Genomic DNA, 22,247 nt, shown 5'->3' on the forward strand with positions numbered 1-22,247 from the left:
AGCCCAGAACGGAAGTGACGCTTTGCCCTTGTCACGTGCAAGCCGTTATAATTTTTGTATTTTGAAGTGGGGGTGGGCACGCCTTTATTTCTGTGATTATTTCTCCCGTGTCCGAGAGAAGAGCACTAGAATCGTAATGACGGTCATTGATTTTTATAAAATAGCTAGCCGAGCGCCTGTCACGTGGCGCCGCGCCGATCACGTGATGGCGGTTAACCTGCCTCGGGGCGGGCGAGGGAACATGGCGGACCCCACGGCTGCTTCCCTTGTTGTTAGGCAAATCAGCGTTGCGAGGCGCGCATGCGCAGAGGGGGGTGGTATCCGTTGAGGAAAGGAGAGGTGAGGAGGGGGGGGCGGATGGGGGGTCCTGAGGAGACGGGGGGACAGGGAAGGGGGGCGCCCAGGAGCTTTGGACCGAGCGAGGGTCGGCGGCAGCAGCCTGGGGACCTAGATATGGGACAGCCCCAAGAGGCGGGCTGGAGGGAGCGGGGAGGCTCTAGCGGGCCCGAAGGGACCCAGGCGTCCGGCGCCCCCAAGTGGGGGGTGGCTGGTAGCGAGGAGGGCCTCGCAGGGCCGGCGGCAACGCAGGGGCCGCGGAAGCTGGAGCGGAGGGACGTAGGGACCCAGGTGTCTTGGGGTCCAGGTGTGCGGGCCCTTGACTATGGGAGGACCCAGGCCCCAGCCGTGGGGAAGGTCCTGGAGGGACAGGGTGGCCCGAGGAGAGTCACGATGAGCAGATGGGGGCCTCGTGGGTTTGGGGGCCCCCCAGGCAGCGGGAGCTTGGAGAGCCTGGGCCGCCCTCCGCCCGGCTCAGGGAGGAGCAGCCAAGCAGCGAGGCAGGAGAAGAGAGCTTCGTGGTGCGTGGGGGTCTGCGAGTCCTGCGTGGCTGTGGCCGTGAAAGGAAAGGGCGTCCCCAAAGAGGTGGGGACCCAGCTCTCCCACAGGGAGGATTGGGAGTTGGGTGCGGGGAGCCCCGGGGTGGTCAGGGGAAGAGGCGGCGAGGAACCAGAGTTCCCGGCACGGGGCGTCAGCCGCAGCCACTCCGGGGGGATCTTGGGGCATGTGGGTCCCCAGAGGGATCCTGTAAGGGGAGCTGCGATGTGGGTCCAGAAGGAGTGGTACCGGGACCCTGCGGAGGCTTCTGGGCAGGTCTGGGTGCCCCGCAAGCCAGCCAGGGCCTCTGATAGGATGGGGCTGCCGTGGTTGCAACGGGAAGCCAGTCCCCAGGGGAAGCAGAGAGAGTGGAAGCCCGAATCTAGGGGTGTCAGTTGTTCCCCAGAACGCAGCCAGGTCTGGATCCCCCGAGAGAAGCCAGCTCCTGCGGGTGGGGGTCCTGGGGATGTCTGGATTCACAAGGTGAGGGATCCTTCTGGGGCTGGGATCATGTGGGTCTGGGCCAAGGTGACAAATTGTAATGAAGAAGATGAAGCAGAGGAGACCAGGGTTTGGACCTTCCGTAAGGAGGGCCCTAGGAAAGGGGGGCAAGGTGAGGGTGGATATGGGGTATCTTAGGGCAGGGGTGCTATTTGGGGGGCGTGGGTTGGGGGAAGGCGATACTGCACCTGGGAGGGAGGGGGGAGGAAATGCTAGGCTCATACCTGAGGGAAAGGGTTAGAAATATGATTTCATATGTGGGAGATCCTGTCTAGAGGACTAGGGAGTACAGGAGGGAGGGGGGAGCAGAGAGACCTTGCTGGATTATTCCTGGGGTGGCAACAGCCCAGTATCCTTGAGAGAATCTGGAGTGGGGTGGCGGCGGCTGCCACCAGGGGAGGGAGCAGAGTCCAAGGCGCCTCCGGCCACACGGGTAAGTCGGGGTCCAGAAGCTCCCGGGGGGACCTGAATGGACCGCATGCTGTTGCATGCCAGGGTAGGAGCTGGGGGTGCTGGCAATTGGGGCGGGAGTGTTGAATCTGCATGAATTATTTTAATTCAAGGATGGGCCTTCATGGGGAGGAGGCTTCTGTTCATTGGGGCACCATGTGAAAAACGGGGCAGGGCCCTACCTGACATTTGAACCTGGGACCTTCTGCATGCAAGGCAGGTGTTTATGACTGTGTTGTGGACCTTCCCAAATAGAACTCATGTCTTGGTGTGTGTTGGCATGGAAGGACTGGAGCTCTTTCCCATTCTTCCTTTTCCTGTATGTACAAGGACAGTGAACAGAACCATATGTCTGGCAGCTGCTGAATGGATCCCTTTCCCCAGAAGTGGCATGCTCAGTGGGGGGCGGCCTGCTGCGCCAGCTTGCCAGCAGCAATGTTACTGCTGCTTATTGGGAGGGGTGAGGAAATCAGGGCTGTGGGGGCACCCTGGTGGAGCCATTCAAGTACTCCCATTGGTGCACATAGACAGCCCCAACTTCCCCCTGCCTCCTGGTAAATGGCAGCAATGCCACTGCCAGGAAGCCAGCTCCATTTCCGCCTTCCTGTAGCATTGTGATCAGCAAAGCAAGAGAGAGCGATGGCAGTAGACTTTTGGCCACAGAGAGCTCTCCACAGCTAACCAGTTTCTGCCCTTCCAGGAGCTTATGCGATGCAGGTGAGCCAGGGAGCAACGTTACTCGCTCTGGCGCTGTGTGCAGTCTTCTCGCTAGTGCTGGGCACGGAAGGCAAACGGAAGCTCCAGATTGGGGTCAAGAAGCGGGTGGACAACTGCCCCATCAAGTCCCGCAAGGGTGATGTGCTCCACATGCATTATACGGTGAGTGCTGCAGGTGTGATGTGGAAGGGCAGGTCATTGTTAGCCAGGTACCTTGAGGTTTGCAGGGGCTGAAGGGGTCTTTCCCAGAGGCCACAGGGGAGAGACATATTGTCAAAGGGTGAATCGTAATCTAATGGAGAACCTGTCAGGCCTTCCATGCATTTCTAGACTCCACCTCCTGCTCTCTCATCACAAAGTTGTGGCTCTTTGGGAACGGCTGGGGGACCTGCCTGCCTGCCTCCAGGTATTGCAGAACTTCAGCTCCCATCATCCCTGACCATTGGCCATGCTCACTCTGGTTGATGGGAGCTGAAGCCCAACAACCTGGAGGGCTTGTAGGTTCCCCATCCCTGACCTGAAGCAGTGAGAGTCAGCAACTCCTGCCAAAATTGGTGTGTGTGTAGTTGCTAAGTTGGTGGGGTTGGGTTTGTTTTGGAAGGCAGACGTCTGTGGGTGACCCAAGTTCAGAGCTTCAACAGAAAGAAATAAAAGAAAAAAGAATCCTACTGTAAATTAGGCCATAGCTGTCAACTTTTCCCTTTTTTTAAGGGACATTCACTTATTCCAAATAGGATTTCTTGCAAGAAAAGGGAAAAGTTGACAGCTATGAAATTAGGCACATGTGTCTTGTGTCTCATGGAACTGTCTACTCCTTGACATCTGAATTCAGCAACCCCTCTGAGATTTCACTAGGAGTATCTCCAAGGCTTTGATAGAAATTTTTGTGACCATAAGGACTAGATGCTTAGCTTTTTTAAAAAAGGAATTCTTGAAGCAACTGGATTCTGCACCCACTACTAGATGCTGCCATTGCAACATATTCTTGGCTCAGCTGCTTGTTTCAGCCATGCACCCTTGCTGACTCACATGTGCTCATTCATGGCTTGATGGCTGCAGTGTTAGGTGGCAAGTTGAATGCAGGAAATGGACAACCAGAGAAAAACTCTGTGTTCCCTGTGTGAGGAGGAATAGGGGGTGGAGCTTTTATCCCCCTTTGATTCCAATCGTATGGGCATGAGGTTACTCTACCCCGTTCCATTCTGCAATTTCCAGACCTCTGTTTGGCCAGAGAACATAAGCAGAGCCCCTCTGGATCAAACCAAAGGCTACCTAGTTCAGTCTCCTTTTTCCCATAGCAGCCAGCCAATATGCCACTGAATTCTGTGTTGCTGGAAATCACAGTTAGGGAGAGCACCATTGCACTCTGGTTCTGCTCATATGCTTCCCATTGAGTATAGAGTGCTAGACTAGATGGGCTACTGGCCTCATCCAGCAGAGCTCTCTTTTATGCAGCCATATCCTTCTGGGAACCCATAAGCATGACAGCAAATAGCTGCCTCTCACTATTGTTCCCCAGCAAATGGAACTCAAAGACAATCCTGGAGGTTGCACCATGAGATTAGTGTCTGGTAGCCACTGATAGCCTTGTCCTGCCTTTTAAAGTTTTTTTTTTATATTATCATTAAGGGATGTGTTTGTTTTATAAATTAAAAATTTATGTGTAAGTGGACCTGGGATCGAATCATGGAGGGTGGGGTCACAAATGTACCAAGTAAATAAATAATCCCCTTTTAAAACCATCTCAATTTGGCAGTTATCCCTGCTCTGTATGGTGGCAGGATTCCAGAGTTGAGGGCCCCTGGTCATCTGAGCAGCAAGGGGAAAGGGGGTGGGTGTATTAATTTCATGTCCTGCTTGTGGCCTTCTCAACAGGCATTTCATTAGCCATTGTTAGGAAACAGGGCCCTCAACCTGACTCACCTTTGCTCTGACCCAGCAGGGCTTCTGCCTCAGGTTCTTATGAGTCACTTTCCGCAGTGGAGCAGTGAATCACTGAGTGATAGACGTTCATGTGTGAATCTGCCCTGAGTCAGTCAGTCAGTGAGAGAGCAAGGCTGAAACACCCCAGGGCTTCTTTACTTTCAACCCTCCAGATGTTGTTGAACTCCCATCAGCCCAGCCAGCAATGATTGGGAGGGCCGCAGGATCCCCACTCCTGCTGTGGAGGGTGTTTGTATACGTGTGCTTAGTTAAAACTGCACATAGTTAAAGCTATGGAATTCACTTTATTAAGATGTAGTGATGACTTAAAAGAGTAGACAAATCCATGAGGAACCAGGCTATCAGTGTCTGCTAGCCACACTGGCTCCCTTGTCTGTATGTCTCTGAATGTCAGTTGCTGGGAATCACAAGTTGCGCTTGGGTCCTGCTTGTGGCCTTCCCGTTGAGGCATCCACTTGGTCACTGTGAAAACAGGATGCTGGACTAGATGAGCCCTCTTTGGGCTTACTTTGCAGGGCTCTTCTTTTGGGATAATAAGCACAGCATCTTGGATGTTTTAAGAAGAAACCCTGGCTGGCTCACACCCCTTTTAACTTCCGCACTCTCTCATAGGGCAAGCTGGAGGATGGGACAGAGTTCGACAGCAGCCTGACTCGTGATCAGCCGTTTATCTTCTCCTTGGGGACTGGACAAGTCATTAAAGGCTGGGATCAGGGCCTGCTTGGGTAAATTCTTCCTCCTAGCAGGGATCAGGTGTGGCAGTGACCGCTGTGTTCTGGTTGCTGGTTTTCAAGCACCCGAACGGGGAAACACAGTGATTTCTCCAGTGGCAAGTCAAAAGTGCAGATTTTCACTCTCCCTTCTAAAGGATGCTGGAAAACTCCTAAAACTTTATTTATTTTGGGATCCTGAAACTTTTTTTAAATAAAGAGCAGAGAATTCCATAATCTGGGCATGACCTCAGGGAAGGGCCTCTGGTGTATTCCGACTGCATCTGCAGCACCTTTGGCAGGAATGTTGGGGGAGAGCACTCTGTGCAATTGCACCCAGGAGATCTGGCTGGCATCTTCTAATGATCTTTTGCCGTCTTTTGAAAATCCATCTGTTCCGGCTCATTTTATTTATTAAAGTGTCTTGTTAATCAGGACGGTTCATCTATCCTGTGTTTCTCTCCAGTGTTAACTACATTTAGTGTGCTTCTTTTTCATTTGTATGTAATTTTTATATTGATAGCTGCCCCTAGGCAACGTTAGAAGGGAAGGTTAAGTGATATGAATGAAGTAATTATTTTCGAGTCAGATTTCAGCCCTCCTGTTTTGTGTTGCTTCTATACAGCAGGAAAGCCATGTACAGTATTTGGTTGGTAACTGAATTTATACTGTTCTTTTGGTGTTTCTAGGATGTGCGAGGGTGAGAAGAGAAAGCTGGTCATTCCTTCTGAGCTGGGTGAGGAGCTGGAATGTGGGATGGGGAGGGGGGGAAATTGGGTTCCTGGGTTCAGAACCTGCCCCAGGGAGGTGGAAGTGGCAAGGGGTTGGTACTGGTGCTTCACCTGTTCTAAGGAGTTGCCATCATCATTTTTTTGCAGGGGTCAGTGGGAGTTGAAATCCCACAACATCTGGAGGGCCACATATTGCTCCATCCCTTCACTATCTGGGAACTCTTTGATCTCTTGGGTAACTTTGTCATTTTTCTCCCTTTGCTCACAGGTTATGGGGACCGGGGAGCGCCACCCAAAATCCCAGGTAAATTGTGCATGCCTTTCCCCCCTTAGAATCAGTCCTGCTATGAATTCTGAACTGATGGGCGGGGGCTTCCTCCCCTCCCCAAGCGAAGTGTTTATGCCAAGTTCTTAACCCGCCTTCTCCCTGCTGGCCTTTTGAAAACCAGGAGACGAGAATGGAAGGGATCAAAACCTAGTGGCCCCACTCAAGTTCCAGGCAGTCAGCTGTGGGGCCACCAAAGCTTCCAGGGCCCTCTGGCACCTGCTCTAGGGGTTGGGATGGGTAGTGCTTCTTCCCAGCACCTCTCCCTCCAGCCTGCACTCGTGATTTCTCTTTATTTTCCCCCCCAGGTGGCGCAACCTTAATATTTGAAGTTGAGCTGCTGAAGATTGAGCGAAGGCAGGAATTATAGCGACATCTCTTCGGGGGAGGGGGCACACAGGGAGGGGAGGTAATCTTGAGTATTTGTTGATACCGATGGGCCAAATAAAAGCACAGACCAGAGTTGTATTGTGACTGCAGCAGGTGGCCTGGTGGCAGGAGAAGGGGCAACACTGTTCTAAGGAGGTGGAGGTGGGGGGTTCCTTGGGCTCAAGATTTGGGCTGCTCTGACTTCTGTGGCAAGGTGGGGGGAAGCCCCAAATATTTGGGTGCAGAAAGTCCCAGGGTCAACCCCTGCCATCATCAGCAAATATGACTTAAGGTATGAGGGCTAGGAAAGGCCTCTGCCTGGAGCCTTGGAGAGAGGCTGCAAGTTGCAGCAGACATTACTAGGCTGGGTGACCTGCTGGCCTGACTGTGTAAGGCAGCCTCAGGGGTTCAAGTCCTTGTGGGTGTCTGGTCTCTGGCCTAACCCCATCACCTCCAGGTGGGTCAGTTTTGATTGGTGTCTGGGCCTCATCAGATGTTGGACTACAACTCCCATCATCCCTGACCATTTGCTAAGCAGATGGATGATGGGAGTTGTAATCCAGCAGTAGGGCTGGGCATTCTATCATCCAAAACCAGTTTGAAGTCCATATTGTGATACCAGTTTCATAATTTTTGACCTGGCAATATTTTTGGGGTGTGTGTGTGTTTGCTACACTAAAACCTATGTTGAGGAAACTGTGAAGCCAGCTGATGCGCTATCCTTATTTCAGACATTGTGATATATCGGTATATCAGTATGTTTAGCTGGTGATCTATTGTGATATAGAAAACCAGATACAGTCATACCTCGGGTTACGTACTTATTTGGTTCCGGGTCACTGTACGTAACCCGAAACGTATGTAACCCAAAAAACGCACGTTGCACATGTGCAGATTGTGCGTGCGGCGGGTTACGGGAGTTCGTTACCCAAAAAGTACGCAACCCAAAGTGTATGTAACCCGAGGTACGACTGTATGCCCAGCCCTACCTAGCAGGATCTCGTGCCCCAAGGTTGAAGAACACTGTTGTAGACAATACTGAGCTGGATTGACTAAGGGCTGGGCTCCTAAGCAAGGCAGCTCCCTATACTAGTAACACTAAGTGAAATGCACAGATAGCTTGCCAGGGACAGGCAGCCTGTGTCCTTCCAGATGGCGTTGGATTCCAAGGTATGTCACTTCCGATCAGCCTGGGCGGTGGCCTGAGAGGGCATGGGTTTTAGTTTAGGTACATCTAAGAAGGCTGCAGATTCTCCATTCCCAGACTATTGGGGCATTGGAAGCCTAATAAAAGACTTGCAGAGCAGGGAATTCTTGTGCTATGTGTGTGGCTGGCAGCGGGATTGGGCTGTCATGGTGGCCTGGCTGCCCAAAGCCAACCTTTCTGTCTTTGGTCTGGCTTAATGTGGGGCCTTGTGCTGCCCACAGTCTGGTCCTGTCCTCCTGCCAAGGGAAAGCAAGCTCTGGAGAATATCGTGTGCTGCGTGGCTTTGCTGTAGGCGGCACATCCCAGAATCCCCTTGTGATAGACTGCAAGGGATTCTGGGGGCCTTTTCTGTGCTGGTGGCATCTGCCCTCCACAAGAGGCGTATGGGGATTTGTGAAGCCACGTTCCCAACAACCTGCGTAATTAATTAATCGAAGCATGCGCCGACTTCGTAGTGGAATTTGGGTTTGTTTAAGGACAACCTGGACTGAATAAACGAGCCATGGAAGTTGCGAACGTGTGAAGCAGGGCGAGAACGTGAGATAACGGATAATTTTGCACTGCAGAGCAGAAAACTGCGAGGGGGTGTTCTCCCCCAGTGAAACCACCAGTGTGAATGCTGCTGGGACCCTGCCAGTATTGTCTACTGTGAAAGTGAACAGTTGTGAGCATTGCTGCGGAAGGCTATAGTGAAGGGGCAGGATGGGTTGCTGTGAGGAACTCACTTATCCTCCTTGACAGAGAGGGTCTAGCTGCAGAATGCCTTTTGCAGAGAGACCATTCTCCAGCCTCCCTTGTTCAGCATGAAGAACAGTTGAGACAGTGTGCGCGCACGCTGTACTTAAAAAAAAACCCAACTCCAACAAATCGCATTTGTGCCTAATTTTGCAACCTCCATAAATAATGTCAGTGAAGTGATTTTCATGTGTGGTATAATTAATTGTTCCTGTCAGGGCTGTGGAGAAACAAATAAAAAAATAAAATAAATCCTATTTAGCAAGGCACAACTCCCCCTCCCCACCTTCAGAGCATAGAAAGCATTGCCATTTCCCACACCCTGATTTCAGTGTGATTCTCACCACATACTTTCAAGACTCATCCTTTGGCCTCAAGGGCTAGAAGGTTGCTCCCCCCCCCCCATGCTCAAAATAAAATTAAAACAACCTAGGATGTTAGGAACATAAGAATCTGCCTGATTAGGCCAGGGGCTTATCTAGCACCCAGCATCCTGTTTTCTGTGGCCAACCAAATGCCCCAATGGGACACCCACAAGCAGGACCCGAGCGTAACAGCAACTCTTCCTTGAGGTTTCCTGCAAGTGGCATTCATGGGCGTATGGCCTCCAACAGTGGAGAACGTGGCCAGATAGCCTAGCCCTCTGAATTTGTCAAATCCTTTTTAAAGCCATCCAGGTTGGTGGCTTACACCCACTGTGAGGTGCTGCAGCAGAATCCCTTGGCACGTGAGTGAATCTTTATGGTTTCTTGGCGCAGAGAAGCAGAAGTGGCTTTGTAAGTGAACTACTTCCTTGCATGAACCAATGAGGGAAAGCTGGAAAAAGTATGTGTGCGGGAGAGAAATTAGCCACCCCTCCTTCATAAAAACAAATTCTGCCAAGGCCACAGTGAGAAATAGGGTTTGCTTGTGGGTGAGGAACCTGCCAGACCCTCCAGATCAGGGGTCCCCAAACTATGGTCCGCAGGCTGGATAAGGCCCAAGGGACTTGTTTATCCGGCCCGTGGTGACCTCCACCGCCCACTCTTACTGGTGCTGCGCTGTGCGGCTGCAAACTTCCAGGTCGGAGGAACACCGGAAATAGTGTGTGCGCACGTGTATGGGCACACGCTCCCCCACCCTCTGTGCAATTGGCGCTGGAGACGCCAGTCCGAGGCATGCTAAGTTTGCTGACCCCTGCTCCAAATGTTCTTGGATTTTTCCCATCATCCCTGACCATGGGGTTGTTTGGGCCCAAGGAGAGCTGGCCTCTTTCTTCAAACTGGGGAGGTTGTGCTTGCTGGCAGAAAGCAAACTCTGGCTTTCTTCCAGCTGCAGGAAAGGAGGCACCTGCTTTAAAGGCAACCACGCCCTCTGCGGCAGAGAGCCAAAGGGAGCCTTGCAAGATGCAGCTTACGGGCACAGCAGCCAGGCGTACTGCTCCACCCTCGAGACAGCATCTCTCTCGCCTTGCCCTGCCCAGTCTGGGAACCAAGTAGTGTTTTGTGGCAAGGCTGTGGCTCTGGTGCCTGCTTTCCCTGTTCCTTTCCCTCCCCTGTGGGGCCAGTGCCAACCCCTCTTAGGCATCTTGGTTTGGAAAGAAGAGCCACGTGGAAAAATCAGGCCGGGGCCAGCTCCGGAGGCCAGGGCAGGCCATTTCGCAAAACACACACACACACACACACACACACACACAACTTGCCTGGTGACTTCAGGCAGGAAACACGAAGCCCGATTAGTTCCAGGCCCCAGAAGACATTCTTTCCTTGCTGAGTTCAGCCCCGCCACAAGTGAAGGGGAGGGGGAGGCTCCGCCTGCGTCCCCACCAGGGACAGCGTTGCTAACTGGGGGACCTGTAACTCTGCACTTGGCCTGGTCTGCAGTTGCACTTGGTTGAAAATACTTGCTGCAGGCAGTGAGGAAGGGGAAGAAGGCCCACGGGGGAGCAGAATCTCCGCTTTACTAGCCTAGCTGGTCGAAAAATCTCCAAAAAACACTTGTGTTTTTCACTAGTATGGGTGACAATGATAAGCCATAAGTGGGTATTATTTTATTCACATTCAGTGAGCAAAAGGCAGCATCCATTGCTCTCTCCGCCCCCCTCGCCCAACAATTGCCTTGCAAGATAGGTTATAGGCTGAGAAAGTTACTTGCCCATGGTCGCCTATTAGTTTTCTGGCCAAGAAGGGAGTTAAACCTGGATTCTCTCCCCACCCCCCTCCAGTCCTAATACTTGGCTGGAGTGACATAAATGTCCTCCCAATTCACCAGACTAAGCAAACCAAAAATGTCCACAACTCTTCAGTTTTTACTAGTACTGGTAATGAATATTAAGCGACAAGCAGGTATTCATTTTTATAGCCTATTTTACTAAAGGCTGCGGCCCTCTTTTCTCTCCCCTCCTAACCCCTCTATTTCATCCTAAAAGCCACCCTGCGATGTAGACTGTAGGCCAGGCATGGGCAAACTCGGCCCTCCAGATATTTTGGGACTACAACTCCCATCATCCCTGACCACTGGTCCTGTTAGCTAGGGATGATGGGAGTTGTAGTCCCAAAACATCTGGCGGGCAGAGCTTGCCTATGCCTGCTGTAGGCTAAGGTGAAATAATTTGCGCAAGGTCGCACGTTAATTTTCCTGGTCAAGCATCTGAACCCAGGTTCTCACTCCCAAGACCTGCCACGCTACTTGCTTGCATAATCCTGCTTTTTTTCCTTTTAAAAGTGAAAAAGTTTTGTTAAAATACACGTACGCAAACACTCGTCTGCCCTAGCGCACACTTCCGTCCCCTAAAGCAGAAACCAAACCCTTGTTCTCAAAGCATTTTTATTAAATTTATATAAAAACGCAAATAATTAAAAAAAAAAACCAACCCAAACGTTCTTTAAAAAAAAAAAGATTTCTCAGGATCCTACCCCTCTTTCTCTTCCCCTGGAGAACAGACGTTCCTCTTCCCCTCCTCTGACGCTCACGGGTGGAGGAGGGTGACGGGCAGGAAGGAGCAGGTTGGTATTGCTAAAAAGGTGTCCAGATGGTTTTGATTATCAAGGCAATCCCACCGAAAAGGGAAGGTCTTCCCTCTCTCATAAGGGCAGTATCTGGTTCTCCACTGGACCCCTGAAAAGCTCCCTTCTCCCTCTCCAACCCAGCCAGCAGCCAGAGTCTCAATGACAAACTCTCCAAAGAGGAAGGAGGGCAGCGATGGGAGATCATCACGCCAGTGGCAAGTCACTTCTTCTGTGGAGTGCTGAGCTTCTGCATCCCACGGATCTTGTCTAACAAGTCGGCAACAAAAACCTGGTGGGCGACAGAAGGGTGGGGCGTCAGCGAGGAACCCAGAGTCAAAGCAGAAGGCATAGGCACCGGATCTCTCATCTGCCCTCCTTTTAGGTTGCGTACATACAGGGGGGAAAGAATCCCGGGAACTCTAGTTTGTTTAAGGTGTTGGGAATCGTAGCTCAGTGTGGGGTAAACTACAGTGCCCAGGGTTGCTTTTTAGGGGGGGTGGGGGGGAGGAATCGGGTGCTTTAAACATATAGTGTGTACACAACTGTAGACTCAAGCTGGCTGCGTATTTTAAACCACCCCCCAATAATTCAGTGCTTCATTAACTTTCGGAACTTGCATCACACAATACCCATTAGCACAGAAGGTTTTAAAGCGGGTGAGGAAACTTGGAACTGTGATAATGCTTCTTGCTTGCCTGGATAGAGAGTTTTTTTTGGTCTTCTGTGGCTGGAATGCACACATCTGTTGCCCTGTCCATTTTTGCTTCTGGCTCTGCTTATATCGTCATAGATGTGTACGGGACCATGAGGGTCATTTAGTCCAATCCCCTTGCAGTGCAGGAGTCTTGCCCAAGCCCTGCCTACCGCTGCCATGTGGCCCCCAGAAGGCAGCCTGCAATGTGGCCCTCAGATTTAAAAAGAGAAGAGTTCCTCTCCCCTGCTTTAAATGTGTTGTTACAGCCAAGCAAAACCTCCACAGATAGAGGCAGTCTACCCCTGAATTGCAGGCACCGGGGATGAACAAAGTCTGGCAGGCATCTTTGCATCCTGCTGGTGAACTTCTAGGGGCATCTGCATGGAAGGATTCAGATCGAACACTGGTGAGGGCTAATACTTGAGCCTACCTAGCGGCAGTGGAGGCAACAAAGAAGGCATACTTGGCTGCCTCCATTGCATCCTCATTGTGCCACGGCAGAGCTTTTCCAGGTAGTGCAGGGGACTCTTACCGCCTGGCCAGATTTGTTGGCAAAGCATTTTGAGAATAAAATTACTGGCACCCACCGAGATCTTAAAGCAGATGAAATCTCACGGGGTGCCCAGAGCTCTGCCTGGTCCTGTTGCGTCGGAGGAGTTTCAGTCACTAAGGCTCAGATGTGGACAAGGCGTTTGGGTCGGTCTGGGCAAACACTTGTGCCTTGGACCTGTGCCTCCCTTGGCTGATAAAAACCAGCAGGGAGGGGAGTTGGAAGGGACCCTGAGGGTCATCCAGTCCACCCCCCCCCTCCAATGCAGCAATCTCAACACACGCTCCCCCATCCAATTTGAAACCATACTAGCTCCTGGTTAGCTTTGCAAATGTGCCGGCAGTTTCATTGCTGCACCACTATAATTCACAGCAAAGTGATTATTTGCTCGTCGTTCGCTTTAAAGGCTGTAGAGCTTCTGGCTTCAGATGCAGTACACTGGAGTGTTACAAACTCAGGCAACAAATGGGCAGGGAGAGCATTGCCTTCATGCCCTGGCTTGCCGGCTTCTTAACTTGCGGGAAATCTAGGAACTGCACTGGAATCTAGGCCAGGGATGGGGAAACCTTTTCCAGCCCTGAGGCCGATTTCCTAGGGAGCCGCCTTCTGGGGGCCACATGCCCATTGGTGGATGGGGCAACAGACTCTTTATGTTTCCAGAGCCCAGCCCCAAAAAACTCAAGAGCCTCCTACCAGGACAGCTCTCTGTAGCCAGGCAAGCAAGAGGCAAGACCCCGGTTCCAGCCAGGCAGAAGAGCTGGAAGGGGGAGACAAGCCAGTGCAGGGCCTGGGGAACGTCCCAAGGGCCAGAAAAAGAGGCCTTGGCGGGCCAGGCAGCACGGCCTGCGGTTCTCCACCCTTGAGCTGCCTGATCCAGCAAGACACTTCTTGCCTACTTCTACCCCGGGGGGCAGAAACGACAAACGCAAGCAACGCCTCCCGTTCGGTGATGAAACCAGCAGCTTTTGGTGGCGGTTGAGATCCTTCCCTGAAATCTCCCAGCCTCTCTGCCAGGGGAAAAGGGAGGGTGAGGGGGGGAGACAGCTGAGCAGCCCCTCCCCTAACAGGTGCCGGAATGGGAGGGGACTCTCTTCCCTGCTGTGAGAGAAGGAAGGAACGGGAGAAGATTGGGAGCTGGCACTGGGCAGAGGCAGCTGCTGCTGCTCTCCTGATCTGCCAACAAAGCAGCTGCGAAGGGAGGAGGGTTGGGACATGTGGGGCTTCTGGAAGGGAAGGATGTGGGAGCATTTAAGGGGTCATGGGAAAAGCAGGGTGGGGGGTGGACTCAGGGCAGGCAGGCAAGCACTCACCTCTGTGGGCTTGTAACAGTCGACCAGGAGCTCCTGTTTTTTTGGAAAAAGAAAAGATAAATTTAGATGCCAATGGTTTGGACAAGCCGGAAGCCCTGTCCACCCAGATCTCATTGAGGGACAGGCCACAGCTCCGTGGTGGAGCATCTCTGTTCCATGCAGAAGGTCCCAGGTTCAATCCCTAATGGCAGGGCTGGGAGAGAACCCCATCTGAAACTGCCCTGAGGAGCAGCTGCCAGCCAGTGTTGGCTGACCTAGGTAGACTAATAGTCTGACTCCACAAGAACCAGATTCCTGCGTTCCTGTTTTGAGAACCATGAGCACTTGGATCTTAAATTTTTAGGGGAAAACCCACAGTTTGGTGGTAGAGCAGGTGTGGGGGACCTGTGCCCCCCCCATAAGTCGCTGTGCTGCCATCACCCCCAAACCCACTGGCGACACTAAGCGGAGCTGATGGGAGCCTGGTGACCATCTGTAGGTTCCCCATTTCTGATACATTCTGAAAATAAAAATCCCAGCCTGCCCCAGTCTAAAACTCACCCTTAATCTCTAGCCAAATCCTGAGTGTTTATGGCAACAACAGAAGGCCACTCTCTTTATTTATGTATAAAGAAATATTGGCAGATACGTATGGTCTCCAGATTGCTGACCAGAACAGCCCACCCACCGCTTGGCTGCCATCGTGCGAAAACAGCATCTGGTCTTCCCAGGCAGCGCACGGGCCCCCCCTCCTCTCAACCCCTCCTTTTCTTGGGGGGGGCGTGGAGAAGGAAGGAACACCCCCCCCCCATTTTCAACCCAGCTTTCACAGCTCCTACCTTCACTCGGGCGCTCCGAGACTCATCACTCTCCATGTCCAGGAGTTCGTCAACATCTATTTCTAACTCCGGAATCTCCTCTTCCTATAAGAAGACAAAAGAGAAGAACCTGCCAGGAATCCAGTCATTTTATTGTTTGGAGGTGTGTGTATGTAGCTGGAGCATGAAAAGAGTTCTTTCTGCATGTAAAAACCTTACCCAGAGCAGTGGATGGGGGGGGGGGGAGGCTGAGAGTGCGAGATTCTGCACCCCTTCAAATGAACTCAAATTGAATAATAAAGGGCACAGTTGCAGTGTTCAGATTACAGGAACAACATGATCCCTTTTAGGATGCTGTGTGTGGGGGTACTTCACCCCCTACCTACCTCTCTCCATATAATTTCAACATTGGTAAGGTGTCTAGTAAAAGGGTATCTCCCTGCCCCATAGACTGAGGCAATTCGAGGACCAGCTGGGTGTAAGGAGTTGTTTTCTCTCTGCCTTCTCAAGGAGAGGGATCTCATCGAGGATTTTGTTTCCAGACTTCCCAGGACTGGAATCCTGCCACACTTGTCTACTACAAGTCTGGTTTGTGTGTGTACACACACACCCTTTGGAGTTCAGCTCATTTGGGGGCAGGCATTCCCACACCCCCTCAAGCAGCTACAATGTTAAGGCTCCCACCCCCTAGTCCCCAACTGGGAATGTTGTGCTGGGGGGGGGGCACGTCATGCCTGAACTTCTTCTCCATCCTCATTAATCATTGTCATTCCCTCCTTTCCTGGCTTCAACTGTTTTAAAAGTTGAACAGTTAAACCTCCTAGGTCAGGAGGATGCCTAATCCCACACAGGCACTGAAAAAGGAGGTGGGAAAAAGCGGATCATTTCAATGCCCCCCTCCACATAGCCCTTTCGATGCACGTCATCAAGGCAGAATAAGTTCTCAAACCACCTAATTCTCCTGCCCTTGTACACTAGGCTTTGGTCCTGTGTAGAGCACTTAGCACTCAAGAGGTATTCAAGAGTGGTAACAAAACGTAGCCGGCCAGCCAGCCATGCCCTTTTCAGGATACTCCATGCCAACAGGAACTCTTGGACTGCTTGGGGAGGTGGGGTGCTGTCTTAGGTTCCCCACAATTTTTCTTTGTACGTTTGGAAACCTTGGGGTTGCCCCAAAAACCTCGTCTTTTTTCCTGACTAGCCAGAGTTTGTTATTAGAGGGGGTTATAGGCAGTCGGTGGGAAACTGGAGGCAGATCTTAATTCTCCAGGCTTTAGGGTAGCAGAGAGGCCTCCCTGTGGGAGACCTTTAGTCAGTTCATCAGTTAGAGTAAGTGGGTGGGGTGGGGTGAGGAATCCGCAACCTGTTGTGTAAAACATTTATTTATTGGACAGCAGTTTTTAAAGTTTTAGAAGTCACTTTTGGAGGAAAACAAAATCTGGATGGTAGGCACCATCTTAGAAGAGTTTGGCGTCTGCAAGCACACCTTTAAAGCATGTTTATATCACTTTAACTGTCATGGTTTCCTCCAAGGAACCCTGGGAAATGTAGTTTCCCTTGCCACAGAGCTGCAACCCCCAGTACCTCTAACAAACTACAGTTCCCAGGATTCTGTGGGGGGCGGGAGGAACCATGTGCTTGAAATAGTGTGGAGGATGCCTTTTTCTCAGATGCTTCATGTACATGCTACTCATAGAGTGGGAAGGGACCCTGAGGATCTAGTCCTGGGTTTCCCAAACTGGGGGTCTCCAGCTGTTTTTGGACTACAACTCCCATCATCCTTAGCTAGCAGGACCAGTGGCCAGGGATGATGGGAACTGTAGTCCAAAAACAGCTGGACACCCCAGCAGCTGGCTCCTAACCAAGTCTACTCGGAAGGAAGCCCCACTGGAACCTTCATTATACACTTTTAGGCGGCCAGTGGAAACGGTCCACTTTAACCAGGCCTTTGGCTGCTTGACATCCAATGCCCTTTTAAGGTGTTTTGGGGAACAACCCCAATAAAGGGGGTTTGTTTTTATTATTTATTTTGTGTTTTTATATTGTAATGCTACATTGTAACCGCCCTGAGACCTGTGTACAGGGTGGTATACAAATTTAATTGATTAATAAGAATAATAGTACTACTACTAATAATAGTAATTCAGTGGGGCTTTCTCCCAGGTAAGTGGGGCTCGTGGTTGCAGATTAAGGGTTTGTTAGTGGGGTTAACCCTACTATAGAGCAGACCTATTGAAACAGATAAAAGGCATTGAGCTACGCAAGTCCATTCATGTTAATATTGTGAAGCGCCCCGAGACCTCCTGATGTAGGGCAGTATATAAATTTAATAAATAATAATTTCAGCGAGTCTACTCTGAGCAGGGCTGCGTTGGCTGCAAACCTAAGCTCCTTCCAGCTCCCTGCTAAATCCGCGCAGGACTTGCCCTGACCGGCACCTCCAGCCGACAGGCACAGCCTGGTAACAAGGGAGTCATTGAGGGATGCAAAGGAGAATTCAAACAGCTGAGGTACCGTTCTCAGCCGCAGAACAAGGCCAAAGGTAACTGGGTCACGCACACACTCCCACTGGCATTTGTGAATCAACTAGTGTGTGTTTTGTTTTGCAAGGACCCAGCGGTGGCTCTTTCGGCCCTCTTGACTAGCTACTTACTGCCCCATTAGCCTACTCAGACGCAAGCCCCATATGGCCAGCTAAATCCCCCACCCCACCCCAATAAGCAGGCTGGCCAGCTGCCAGGTGACATTTGGCAGGCGGGGTGTGTGTGTGTGTGTGTGTGTGCAGGCACACACAAGGAGAGGGCAGACAGAAAGTTGATCCTGCTGCCGCGGCCTGGACAATAAAAAATTAGACTGGTCTCTCGTTCGAATGCTACCTTGGCCGCAAGTCCAGTTGGGGGGGCGGCGGGGCGGGCAGGGTTAGCGCCATCAACTGCCCACCCCTACTTGGTTTCAATCCCACCCACCCATTTTTCACTTGAGGTTTCTGGCAACAAGCATCTTGCAACGTTAAAGAAATAAAAAGGAAAGCCATATCTTAAAAGACAGCTGCTCCTCTCGAGAGACAGCTGCATTTGTGGCCTAAGGCACACACTTCCAAACCCAGAACAGCATACCATGCACAGCGGAGAGGGTGGGGAACGCCACTCTCCACAGGACAATCCCTCCACCCACCCACAATGCTGCAAAATCAGGAGTGGACAATTCCCTCCCCTTGCTCTTTTTTAAGAGGGGTTGGGGAAAGGAAGGATTCGAACACAGGCCCCATAAAGGCCTTTGAGTACTTGTGACCTTAAGTGACCTTCACCATTAGTTGGAGGGGGCAGGAATAAAAGCAGGGATCCTGCCATCACCATCTCTCCAGTCTTTAGGGCAGGGAAGAAGAACAGGAGGATCTTGGGATGTGAGGGTGGGAGGGAGAGGGTGAAGCATTTTGTTGGGCATGTGGTCACTTCTGAAGCGTATGCTCCAAAATTTGGCAAGCGGAAAGAGGAAAACTGGCACAGGGTCAAATGCCCAGCGGAGATAAGGGGAAGTGGGTGGTTGAGTGAACACAAGATGCCCCGATGAGCCAAAAATCGCTAGAAAAATATAAATGAAAAAAGTTGGGTTTCGGGGGCTGGGGGAAAGAGTTTTTTTCTGGTCTGTGGAAACCATTTTCTCTGGAGAGGAGCAGGCCTTGAAACTACAAATTTGTGATTCTGAGGGTGGTAACAAGCATCCAAGTGTGGTCTTAGGGAGGAATAAAAAATGGGAGGGGTGGCATCAGGTCCACTTAATGGAAATGGGGGCCCTTCCAAAAACTAAGGGTGTTTTGTTCTTGGGGCTGCAGAGAGGGGGAAGGCCTGGAGCTTGGGATGGGGCAGGGGCTGCATATGGGGTGTAAGTTGGGTTAGAAACAGTCCCCAGATAAAGTGGGTGGAATTTGCCAAGGAGCGAGTCCCCGACTCCGCGGGTCACTAGTCCTCAATGTCCCTTTTCATAACCTGCACAATGGCTGACAAAAGAACCAGGAAATGGGGGTGGGAGTCCTTGGGTAGCCACTCCCTGAACCTGGGCTGCATTGGAGGGTAATGGGGCAGCATATATGGGGAGACAAGGTGGGGTGGGAGGAGGCTGCATGAGTTGATCTAGGATCTAAGCTGAGTTATAAGGAGGATGTAACAGGGTGGAGGAGCTGGAGACATTAAAGTATCCGGAATAATGGGTTTGGGGGACACCAACATAAAAGGGGCAGGATTTTCAGGGACTCTTTTGGGAGGCGGCAGGGGCTTCGAGGTGAAAGTCAAGCCTGCATTCTCTTTGTTATCCACTACTTTCTTTGTACTGCTGTGATGGGAAATAATATTATTGCAAAGGTTACATGTATTTGACCAGGAGGCCTGCCCTCCAGATCAAGAAGGTATTGGGGCATAGTGTCCATATTTGGGGTCCACAACCTTTTCCTTAAGATTTAGCAAGTTCCCGGGGGGGCAGAGACCTTAAAAAAGAAATTATTGCAAGTAATTTTTGTGGGGTGGGAGTAACACAAAGCCTGCAACTGTAGGGACAAGATTCATTAGATGGGCAGTTGAAATGCATGTACAGGCTCCACACACATTAAGGGACGCCATAAGGTGGGTGTCTGGTTTATAGGGGCAGCGATCTAGCACCTGAATGATGGAAGGGGGCTAAATTTTAAGGGATTGTAGGGAAATCCAAGTGCGAGGAGAGGATTTCGGAGTTTTTACCTGGCAGTCGTAGAGGACCGTCAGCTGTTCCAAGATCCATTCTTCCAAGTGGAGCCTCTTTCGGAGCTCTTTGCGATCGTATTTCACCGTCACCCGCCCCTGGCGCCGGACCGGGCCCTCCTCTTCCTCTGCGGCCGGTTCTCCAGCCGGGGGGCTTTGGAAATACACCCGGGGCCCCGTCCCCGCAGCCGCCGGGGGGCCGCTCTCTGGGCTGCAAGGAGCCGCCATCCGAACCGGATCGGAACCGGAGCGCAAGAAGTAAAAGAGCGCGGATCAACCGCACACACACACACACGGAATCGCTGACTCCGCTTCCTGACTTGGCGAGTCTTCCTTTTGTCTTCTTTTCCTTCCCCGACGCCACGTGGTGGGGACCCCCGGTTGGATCCAGAGGGCAGAACTAGCCCCAGAACCGGATTGGGATTCCCCACCCAAAACCCACTCGGTTGAACCAAAAACCGAGAGGGAGGAACAGGCAGAGAGAGAGAGAGAGAGAGCTCGATGCGAAGTCTGCCCAAAACCGAGCCTCAAGAGGACTAGCGCCACGTGCAGTCCGAACCGAGGGAAGGAAGCGGGGGGGGGGTCCTTTATTTGGTTTGGTTTGACGGATCGCTGCTCCTCGTTCCTTGCGCCACGTGCGACGGGATCTGGATCTGGCCTCTTCTCACACTTACACACACACACAAGGGCAATAACTCGGCGCCGAACCAGAACCGGAATCCCGAACTCCGCCTTTCTCTCCTCCTCCTCTTTGTTTGCAAAACTGGAAACCGGTTTCGACTCTCTCCCTCCCTCCGCCCACCCGATCCTCCCTCCGGGCGCGATTGCTTCACTCCGCTTCAGGAGTTCCTTAAGCCAAGCAGGTCCAGTCCAGGTTCCGATCCGCTTTCGCCTCGGCCCTTTGTCCCGCTGCTGCTCCCGGGGCTACTGCTGCTGCTGCTGCGCTGGCTCCGTCTCCTCACTCCCCCCCCCGCACCCCACCCCGCCCCCTTAAAGGGCCAGCACGTCTTTCTCCCTTTCCAGCCAGCGCTTGCCCAGCTGCCCTGCCTGACCACCCCCAGGGCTGGCCGGCTGGACGCCCGCCTCTCTCTTTGATGCCAAATCCCCCACCTTGCCCCACCCCAATGCACACCTCCCCCCTTTCAGATCTCCTGTCTGGGGACATGTTTTCTCCCCCACCCCCCTCCGCCCACTCCTCAATCTATTCTCTTATCAAAAGGGTGTGCCCGGTTGTCACACACACACACCAATTTTTGCTTTGCCACAATGGTTTGGAAATTCCGCTTTGTCAGTCGCTTTGAACTCTATCTCTCTGCGTGCCTTGTTGGAAGAGAGGAGGGGCGGGTGGATTAGCTTCCATCAGGTTAATCTTAGTTTAATGGCTTCATTTGTTTATTAGGTTAATGCCGCGAGAAGACTGGCATCGTATGGATGCTGTTAAGGCGTCCACGTGAATGTCAGGTCATCAGTAGCAGCAGGGGTAGTTCTGAAACACAAATTGTGTGTGAGAGAGAGAGAGAGGGAAAGAGATTTAGACACAGAAACATTTTTTTGCTTAAATATCAGAAGATATATTATTTTATTATTATTAATCTATTCATGGCCTTCTACACAACTGTCTCAAGGCGATGCATTATAAAGAACAGAAACAGCAGGAGAAAGGCAGATGCATTTAAATGGTGTTAGATTATACGAGATTTGGAGAAGAATTGCTTATTTTATTGTGCACAGAGCCATATAAATAGATGTTAATAATAATAAAACAAAATAAGAAGGATACAAAATAGGCACTCATGGGCAAAGGCTCATTTAGCCAGCTGGGAAAGCCTGTTGGAACAAAAATGGAATAACAAAGTGCAAGTGCGTGTGATCCAATGTTTGTATCCAATGTCAGTCCTACTCATAGTAAACCCATTAAGATGAAGAGTCATGATTCACTTGCGTCTATTGATTTCCATGGGTTTACTTAGCTGGGTGCAAGCCATTATTTATGATGCAATATATTGATAAAAGTATGTATGAAATTTCAATAACCATGAATGAAACTCAGTTTACTACGGCCCAAAAATGCACTGCGAGTCTCTATATGCAGATGCAGGCTTCCTTATTTCACACGATGAAATATATGCATGTATACAAATACGCTAGTGCAGATAGGCACAAATATGGATATCATATCAGACAGATGGATACATTTTTCATTGCATCATGTGTATATATGAATTGTGTGTGTGTGCTGGTGATGATAATGATGATATGTGCTGAATCATTTTGTCTGCGTACAGACATTTTGGAAGAACGTATGCTTTCTAATGTATACACAAATTTTGTCTGTGTATATGTGATGTATACACACAAAACTGAAGCCACTTTGGTTAAAGGAGGAGTCTTGTGGAGCTTTCCAGTTAAGTGGGGTGGGGGGCTATTTCTGCAAAACAAACAAACAAACAAACACCCTGCCCCATCATTCCACTTCTACCCCATTCCAATCGCAAAGCCTCATTGCATCATGTTTCTGTCATTCTGCAACAGGCATGTTTGTCCGATTTAAATATGGAGAGGGCAATACTCCAGTGCTGTGATTCATCTGGTTCTGGGGAGGGGTTTTGTTGTGTTT

At 51.1% G+C, this 22,247-nt stretch overlaps 2 protein-coding genes across 6 annotated transcripts; one reads left to right on the forward strand and one right to left on the reverse strand.

The window, feature by feature from the left end:
- Positions 1–199: 199 nt before the first annotated feature.
- Positions 200–6,690, forward strand: LOC117061721 (peptidyl-prolyl cis-trans isomerase FKBP2-like). 4 transcript variants are annotated; one of them, XM_033174666.1, is made up of 6 exons: positions 200–339; positions 2,525–2,703; positions 5,098–5,210; positions 5,885–5,931; positions 6,195–6,230; positions 6,560–6,689. In XM_033174666.1, exons 2-6 carry the CDS (start codon positions 2,536–2,538, stop codon positions 6,619–6,621), a joined length of 426 nt encoding a protein of 141 aa, XP_033030557.1. In that variant the 5' UTR covers positions 200–339; positions 2,525–2,535; the 3' UTR covers positions 6,622–6,689. The 4 variants fall into 4 exon arrangements, with proteins under 4 accessions (XP_033030557.1, XP_033030555.1, XP_033030554.1 ...); XM_033174664.1 differs by lacking the exon at positions 200–339 and adding an exon at positions 678–921 and having other exon boundaries at positions 6,560–6,690; XM_033174663.1 differs by lacking the exon at positions 200–339 and adding an exon at positions 928–1,486 and having other exon boundaries at positions 6,560–6,690.
- Positions 6,691–11,432: 4,742 nt separating this feature from the next.
- PPP1R14B (protein phosphatase 1 regulatory inhibitor subunit 14B) lies at positions 11,433–20,583 on the reverse strand. Of its 2 annotated transcripts, XM_033174805.1 has the most exons (4): positions 19,631–20,581; positions 14,922–15,005; positions 14,104–14,136; positions 11,433–11,838 (listed from the first exon to the last, which is right to left on the reverse strand). In XM_033174805.1, exons 1-4 carry the CDS (start codon positions 19,856–19,858, stop codon positions 11,770–11,772), a joined length of 414 nt encoding a protein of 137 aa, XP_033030696.1. In that variant the 5' UTR covers positions 19,859–20,581; the 3' UTR covers positions 11,433–11,769. The 2 variants fall into 2 exon arrangements, with proteins under 2 accessions (XP_033030696.1, XP_033030697.1); XM_033174806.1 differs by lacking the exon at positions 14,104–14,136 and having other exon boundaries at positions 19,631–20,583.
- Between the last annotated feature and the right edge of the window lie 1,664 nt (positions 20,584–22,247).

The sequence above is a fragment of the Lacerta agilis genome, chromosome 17 (genome assembly GCF_009819535.1).
Source record: "Lacerta agilis isolate rLacAgi1 chromosome 17, rLacAgi1.pri, whole genome shotgun sequence".
Lineage (NCBI taxonomy): Eukaryota > Metazoa > Chordata > Lepidosauria > Squamata > Lacertidae > Lacerta > Lacerta agilis.

Coding starts and splice junctions, on each gene's coding strand:
- LOC117061721 (XM_033174663.1), top strand. CDS start 1,099: ATGTGGGTCCAGAAGGAGTGGTACCGGGACCCTGCGGAGGCTTCTGGG. Junction 2,704..5,097: donor TGCTCCACATGCATTATACG/GTGAGTGCTGCA, acceptor ACTCTCTCATAG/GGCAAGCTGGAGGATGGGAC. Junction 5,211..5,884: donor TGGGATCAGGGCCTGCTTGG/GTAAATTCTTCC, acceptor TGGTGTTTCTAG/GATGTGCGAGGGTGAGAAGA.
- PPP1R14B (XM_033174805.1), bottom strand. CDS start 19,858: ATGGCGGCTCCTTGCAGCCCAGAGAGCGGCCCCCCGGCGGCTGCGGGG. Junction 15,006..19,630: donor CGGTCCTCTACGACTGCCAG/GTAAAAACTCCG, acceptor GTCTTCTTATAG/GAAGAGGAGATTCCGGAGTT. Junction 14,137..14,921: donor CTCGGAGCGCCCGAGTGAAG/GTAGGAGCTGTG, acceptor CCAAAAAAACAG/GAGCTCCTGGTCGACTGTTA.